The 7764-nt window shown below is 38.3% G+C and overlaps 3 protein-coding genes and 1 non-coding gene across 4 annotated transcripts in view; all 4 read left to right on the top strand.

The window, feature by feature from the left end:
• CBG26623 overlaps positions 1-2581 on the top strand; it is a gene marked incomplete at both ends in the record, with an annotated part of 3966 nt that extends 1385 nt beyond the window's left edge. Inside the window, 2 exons of the mRNA XM_045241328.1 lie at positions 787-982; positions 1337-2581. Coding sequence (XP_045100331.1) covers positions 787-982; positions 1337-2581 — 1441 coding nt within the window. The remainder of the gene's footprint in view (positions 1-786; positions 983-1336) is intronic.
• A 373-nt stretch (positions 2582-2954) lies between these two features.
• On the top strand, positions 2955-3027 carry CBG28502. The gene has a single exon. It is a non-coding gene (tRNA).
• A 293-nt stretch (positions 3028-3320) lies between these two features.
• On the top strand, positions 3321-6414 carry CBG20357 (the record flags this gene model as incomplete). Its single annotated transcript, XM_002646472.1, has 6 exons — positions 3321-3337; positions 3774-3975; positions 4293-4423; positions 5237-5696; positions 6017-6211; positions 6262-6414. The coding sequence occupies 6 exons, from the start codon at positions 3321-3323 to the stop codon at positions 6412-6414; spliced, it is 1158 nt and encodes a 385-aa protein (XP_002646518.1).
• Positions 6415-7138: 724 nt separating this feature from the next.
• Positions 7139-7764, top strand: part of CBG20354 — a gene marked incomplete at both ends in the record, with an annotated part of 5361 nt that continues 4735 nt past the window's right edge. Inside the window, one exon of the mRNA XM_002646471.1 lies at positions 7139-7318. Within this exon, the coding sequence (XP_002646517.1) occupies positions 7139-7318 (180 nt within the window). The remainder of the gene's footprint in view (positions 7319-7764) is intronic.

The raw sequence follows: 7764 nt of genomic DNA, 5'->3' as shown, positions 1-7764 counted from the left end.
ACGGCCCGGCCCGGTCCGTTACAAGTATGCGATCCTCTAGAAGTTCGTTTGACACATATCGCGAACAACGAGCTGCGATGAGTCTCATATGTGTGCGATGCGGGAGAGGCTGAATCGAGTGTTCCGAATGCGCGCGTATCCTAGATGGATTCTAGGTGGGTGGGCGATGTGTGCGATATGGGTCTGATACGGTAGGCCGACTACAACACTCCGAAATCCCGGATGCGCGTATTGTTTACCGTAAACCCACACCGGCAACTTTGCCAATTTTTCGTCAAATCGAGCCTACATTTCTGGTTTTTCGATTATTCCTTCGATGTTTTTTTTGTGAAAAAGAGTTATGGCAGAATAAAAAATCGCTGAATTCTTGCAGAAACATGTCTTTCACTCGTTAATTGCTATGTTTTTCGCCAAAATAGGTGACATATGTTTTGAACAAATGAAAAAAAAACAATTTTTAGCGAATTTTTTCCCATTTTCTTCTGTTTTGGATTGCATATCAAATTTAAATAGAAACTGCCATAAGTCTTTTTCAAAACAAAAACATTGAGTCGAAAAATCAGTAATATGTCGTTCAAAATATAAAAGAATATGGAATAATAAAGGAAAAGTACGAAATCGGAAGACCTGAACAAAATCACATCACAATAGAACTTAACTGATACTTCTAGGAACCCCCAACCAACGTTTTAGTTCATCCATTATGCGTATGCACGCCCAGGACCTGTGTGGTGGCAACGTCTTTTTAATTGGGTTTTCAGTTAGTATAAAGGGCAATTTTTGCAGATCTTTCACCCAAAATACACCAAATACGACCTCCAAAGACGCAAAATTTTACACCAGGAAGTGTGTGAAGACTGGAAACAGTATTCTGATCACCCAGGATGCAAATGGAAGAATTCGAATTTTTGAATTTCTCGAAAATTCTGAAAATGGATTCCAGAATCATGAGCAATGTCCGACGTGCAAGGAATATATTTATGTGATGAGGTGAGTGGTGGCTTAAGTTTTCCAAATGAAGCTTCAAGGTTATTCAGGGTTGTGACCTAACTTTCCGAATTTTTGAATTTTTGAGATTTTGAATTTTTGAGATTTTGAATTTTTGAGATTCTGAATTTTTGAATTTTTGAATTTTTGAATTTTCGAATTTTTGAGATTTGGAGTTTTTGAATTTTTGAATTTTTGAAAGTTTTGATTATTTTGAATTTTTTGAAAATTTCGAATTTTTGAGTTTTTTGAAAAGTTAGATTTTTGAGATTTCGAATCTTCGAATTTTGAAAATTTTCAAGTTTTTTGAATTTTTGAATGTTTGAACAAAAATATGTTTTTTTTTCAGGAAACCAAGAAATCTGAAGACGTCCCGAAAAGATATTCTGAAGCAGATGCGAAAGCTTCAGAAGACGTTCAAATTGGAGACGTCAAAGATTCGGGAAAAGAAGACGTTCAGAAGTCAGATGACGTGCAGGATTCTGAAAAGAGGACAGAAGACGTTCGAAGTTCAGATGACGTTGATGATTCTGAAGACGTCAAAGATGCCAAAAAAACCGTTAAACTTCAGAATCCCGAAAAACCACACATGAAGAAATGCTTACTTTGTGGAGACGTGTCTGAATCAGATTTCTCCGAATCCGAACTTTCAGAATCGGATATTTCGGATTCTGAAAATATTGAATTTTTGATGGGAATTCAAAAATCGAGATTAACTGGAGAGACTGAAGTCAAAAAACAGTTGATTCGCAAAATTTGTGAATCTGCGAATCGTGGAAATTGGTATGGAGACGTCAAGGAGGATTCAGAAGACCTAGAGAATCCAGAATGGGCATCTGAAGAGGAAAAAGCCGTCGTGGATGCTTCAAGAGAGGACGTCAAGTATTCCGAAGAAGACGTTGCCGATTCAGAAGACGAATGGGAATCTGAAGATGACACACAATGGGAGGATTCCGATTCAGAAGACGTCACCAAGGATTCAGAAGGAGAAGTTGGAGCTTCGGGAGTAAGCGTCAAGGACCCAGAAGGCGTTGAGGCTCCAGGAGTACGCGTTCTAGTTCTAAAAAACGACAAGGATTCAGATTCATGGGCCCGTGAAGCAGAATTTATTCGGAAGCTGAACGATGTGAGAAGGAAATCTATGATCGAGCAAACGGGAAATTTGGGAGCCTTCGCGTATTCAGAAGACGTTAAGAAGTCACAAGGCGTCGAAGATGCAGAAGAAGACGTCGAGGCTTCAGAAGGAGACATGTATTCTCCAGGAGAGAACGTAGAGACTCTAGGAGACGTGGAGGATTTAGAAGAAGGCGTCAAGAATTCTGGAGAAGGTGTTGAAGATTTAGAACACGAATGGGGATCTGAGGATTACACACAATGGGAGGAATCGGATTCAGAAGACTTCAACGATTCAGATCCATGGACTGCAAGTCTCCAAGAATCGATGCGGAAGCTGAAGAACCCGAAAACAGATTCTGAAGACGTCAACGCTGCCAAAAACACTTCTGAAGTCGTTCGAAAATTCAGAAACTTGATGAATGAGATCCACGAGGAGAATCAAAGAAGAAACGAGGAGTTGTTGAAGATTTTCAAATAGATCCTGTTGTATTTTCGATTTTTGATATTTTTGAAGCTGTTGTAAATAAACATGACTTTTAAAAAAATTCATAAAATCTGTAAAATTGAGAATTGAGGGGTTGAATGTCTGAAAATCTGAGAATCAGAAAAATTCAAATTCAAAATCATTTTTTAAACATTCTAGAATTTCGAAAAACTGAAATTCTAGAGGTTCAACATTCTCAAGAGTTTGCTAGAGGATTCTCAGAATTTGAGATTCAGAATTTTTGAATTTTTGAATTTTTGAGCGAGAAATATCCGTTTTCAGTTTTTCCCTTCCCCTCCCCTCTCCCCCTTCTCTCCCTTGCCCACCGCGCCCTTCTTATACGCCGTGCCGACATAGTTTTCTCGCCGCCCGGTTAGCTCAGTCGGTAGAGCACCAGACTCTTAATCTGGTTGTCGCGGGTTCGAGCCCCGCATTGGGCTTATGCTTTTTTTATATATTTTTTTTTGCTGTTTTTTGTTTGTGATTTGTGATTTTTTGAATTTTTTAACGCCAAAATTTCAGATATTCAGGATTTTTGTTTGATTCCAGCTATCCCAGTTTTCTAACGTGATTTTTTAAAAATCCCCAGCCAGCCAATCCACGCATCAAAGTGTGTCTCATGTGGAACCCAATTTGGATCTCAAAAAATCCCCAAAAATCAATTCCTGCTGAAAAAGTGCTTCTAGACACAACATCCTTTTAACTGGTCCCTATTTTAAGTGAGCTGAGATCAATGTGTTTCACTAAAAAGTTAGTTTACCCCAACCGTCAACTTTGAGCTCATCTATCTCGGTTCTCATAAGATATAACAAAAATTGGTCAACTAATAAAATATTTATCATAATATCAGCAACATTTTATCAGTTGACAAAATTTTGATATCTCTTACAGGAAGCGAGATATTCAAGCGTAAGACACACGCCACTACTAGCGTCGCGGTCGGCGCAGTTGGCTGCACTTCAAGCTCAATTATTTCGGTTCTTATGAGAGATATTGAAATTTTGCCAACTGATAAAATATTTATCATAATATCAGCTACATTTATCAGTTATCAATTTTTGATATCTCGTTGAGGAACCGAGAAAATTGACCTGAAAGTTGAGTGGGATTCTATTAGAGGAAACTCCTATGCAGCGCACTTGCAGTCTTTCGCATTCTCAGTAGAGCTCATTTTCCACAATTCCAGAGCAAAGAACTCGTTACGTGAACGCTCGAAAGTCACTCCGGCGCCGAGTGAGAGTTGTGAGAGCTCAAAAGAGACTTCGAGACTTTCAAGTAAGCGACAAGCGGAAAAGAATGGAGGAACTGGATTGGCAACGACTACTCCGTTGGCTCAAACGCCGGGAGTGGCTGCTGGAAAAGGCGTCAATCAGAAGGCGATGGTTGTGGTAAGACTCCAAAAAAATACAGTAGTTGCATTCCAATGTTTCCAATATTCCTCTCTCGGCGCCAACCTCCCCCCCCCCCCCGTCGGCACCCTAAAAGCGCGGGATTGTGTACGTCAATTGCTCCCTTCCATTCTGTCACCCCGTGGCGCAGGTGGTAGCGCACCTGTCTTTGGATCCGAGCCCTCCAAAAGTTCGATTCCACCTAGGCTATTTAAGTTTTTTAGGGCGTTTAGTTATGTTTAAAGTGGTTTAGATTCGTTTTGAGCTTTGCTTAAGAGGTTAGTGGTACTAAAAATGGGTCAAAATATCGTTTTCAGGTTAAGCCATGGGTCCAGCGCACCCTGGACATGGGTGTGCCGGCGTTGGTTGATGAGTTCCGTGGATTGGCCAGGTACACTCCAGAGGGGATGACAACGGAGGCGTTCAATGCGAATAAAAATAAGAATCGGTAAGTGCGAAAAATTGAATTTTCGAGAACACATCAAAATCTGTAACTAAATACCTGTATTTCTGTGAAAATTTGAAGTTTCTAGCACATCTAGAACCAGAGATACAACCCTTGATAGTTTTGAAGAGACGCAGACAGTTAGAGTGTCTTGTCGTCGACGCTCTCCTCTTTTTCCATACTATCTAGCTCGTCAACTTTAAAGCGTCATATCTCCGCTCTTAGAATAGCTAGGAATTTCTCTAGAATTTTAACAAACAAAATTAGAGCTACAATTTTGTAACTGACAACTTTTTTGTAAAGATTTCACTAAATGAGGTATGCGCCTTTAAATTGTCAAGACCGAAATTTTAGACATTTTTGTTCAATTTTTAAAGACGCATATCTCAATAAGGAAAATTTGAACAAAAAAGTTGTCAACTACAAAAATGAAGCTCTATTTTTGTTTAGTATATCTGGACATTTTCAGACAAATTGAAAAATGTTGAGCCGCTTTTGTAGGGCTTCAAAGTTTACTACCATAAGCACTATGATGATTCCATGTCGTTGTAAACTTTGAGCTCATATATCTCATTTGCTGTGAAAGATATCACAAAGTCATTAACTACTAAAATGTTTGTGATGTTATGATAAACATTTTATCAGTTAATCACTTTTCGGTATCTTTCACAGGAAGCAAGATATACGGGCTCAAAGTTAACAGTTTGGGTGCCACTAAATTCGCCTATTAACGGTATTTTCTACTGATAATAGTCAAAGTATGATATCGTTTGGTCCGGGGTACTGTACTTCCACACCTAAATAACAATTTTCCAGATACCAAGACGTTCCATGCCAAGACAAAGGTCGAATCGTTCTCAAATTCCCTGGTCTCCAATCGGACTACATTCATGCCAACTACCTTGGCACCGCCCATAATCCCAAAAAGTTTATCTGTGCCCAAGGACCATTGGAAAACACTCAACACTCGTTTTGGGCGATGGCACTTCAGGAGAAAGTGGAATGCATCATAATGCTGTGCAATTGTATTGAAATGGCGAAAATCAAGTGTCATCAGTATTGGCCGTTGGAGAAGGATCAGAAATTGGTTTTCGGAAAAGCACCGAATCAGATTACTGTAACTAATATGGGCGCGAGAAAGATGTCACCGGAGGAGCAGTGTATTAATGTGACTAGTCTGAAAGTGGATTGGGTTGAAGGATCAAGGACCATTCAACATCTTCAATGGGAGAACTGGCCGGATCGAGGAGTACCACAGACTAACCTTACTGCTATTGTAGGTTTTGAATTTTTTAAAATTTAAAAATTTTGAATTTTTTAAAATTTTGGATTTTTAAAAATTTTGAATTTTTGAATTTTTGAACTTTTGAATTTTTGAACTTTTGAAATTTTGAACTTTTGAATTTTTGAAACAAAAATTCAAAAATTCAAAAATTCGAAAAATTCGAAAACTCTTAAAATATTTTCAATTTTCCGAATCTCAGAAATTTGGAATTTCTGAAATTACATAACTTTCAGAATTATTGAAAGCTTGATTCAAAAATTCAAAAATTCAAAAATTCAGAATTTGAGAAATCCCAAAAATTGATTTTCCAGAACCTTCTCTCAGCTACTCGTGGCAACCAGAACCCAATTCTGGTCCATTGCTCAGCCGGAATCGGTCGTACTGGAACAATTGTAGCCATCGCCTATGTCCAAGACAAAATGATGGCTGGAGAGGATTGTATGGCGATGAATGAGTTGCTCAAAGAGCTCCGCTCCCATCGTCCATGGTCCATTCAAAATGAATTTGTAAGATTTTTTTTGAAAATCAAAATTGTATAAAAATCTTCAAATTTCAGCAATACCTGTACCTCCATCGCGTTCTTCTCTCCTATTTCCTCGAACGTCATAAGGATGCTTATGAGGAATTATTGATTGGAGAGAATGGAAGAAAATATAAGAAATGGGTTGAGGACTACGCCACCGCTACTGGATCCAATCTTCAGAAGTGATAACCAAGATTTTTTTTTGTGTGTAAAAGTGAATAAAATGCTTGAAAACTGTGTCAAAATCTTTTTGATGACCCTGAAAGATTTTTTGGAGATTTGGGTTTTTTATTCGAACTTTCTGAATTCCCGAGTTTTAGATTTTTGAAACTTCCGTTTGTCCAAAAACTTGGAATTTTTGATTTCCAAATTTTAGATATTTAGGAGAAAAAACAAATCAAAACTTCAAAAATATCTTGAATCCGAAAAATCTGAAGTTCGAAAAATCTGAAATTCGGAAATTATAGAATCTTGGAAACTAGAAATTCTGATTTCCGAATTCCGAAAAAATCGAAAATCCAGAAACTCGGAAACTCGGAAGTTCAAAATTCGGAACGTAATTCAAAGATTAAAATATTCGAGAATCGAAAATCAGTAAAAATTCGAAATTCAAAAAAGTTTGAATATGAAAAAGGACCGAAAATAGAAAAAATTTCAATTTCATAGTTTTGTGTCACAACCTCCAACAATTATAATTTTCTCATTTTTCGATGTTTTCTGAAAATTATTCTGATTTCCAAACGTGAAAACTTTCCTCCCCCATTTTCCAAATTTTCCACATTTTCCACATTTTCCCTGCGCACTAAAAAATCAATATCTCCCTAGAAACGGAATCCTCTCGAAATCAACAAAAGAACAAATCGAAGACGACCGCTGAAGGGAAAAAATTTAGAAGAAGAAGAGAACAGGAATGCATTTCAAAAAACACGCATTTATCGCATTTCTTCTCGTATTGGTGATTGGAAATTTCGACGGTGTTCAAGCGGCAATTCCAGAATATCCATTGTGTTTGGACCGAGGATCAAAAGGGGTCGCCAAGGAACCCACTTACTTCCTTTTTCTCATTGATAAGTTGATTGGAGATGATGTGGTGAGTTTATCTTGTTTGCTGTGAGAGATATCAAAAAGTGGGCAACTACAAAATTGTAGATTGTTTTATACCACACATTTTATTAGTTAACTAGTTTTTGATATCTCTTATAGAAGCCGAGATAAAATAGATTCAAGGTTGTTCCGGCACATAGGGGTGGTGGATCTGCTGCCGCGACACTGGGGGCGGCGAGAAGAACTTGACAGGCAGAGGCCTTGTCAAGTTGTATTGTATGCATTATCCTCGTCCGAGACTGACAGTTCCAACGAGCTTGGTATAAGCTTTGCTAGGACTAGAAGCCCTGCTAGGCTATGTTCCCGGTCAATGCACCATGTGGTTCCTGAACAAGAAGACCGAATATCAGACTGCAATAATGCGCATGATGCAGTTGAACAAGTGTGACTTGATACTATATACTGTCTATTCAATAAAACGTGGGCGCGCCG

This window comes from Caenorhabditis briggsae (genome assembly GCF_000004555.2).
Source record: "Caenorhabditis briggsae complete genome, chrI, whole genome shotgun sequence".
NCBI lineage: Eukaryota > Metazoa > Nematoda > Chromadorea > Rhabditida > Rhabditidae > Caenorhabditis > Caenorhabditis briggsae.
Note: the sequence above shows the minus strand (reverse complement) of the source record. Positions and strands in the feature narration are given on the sequence as shown.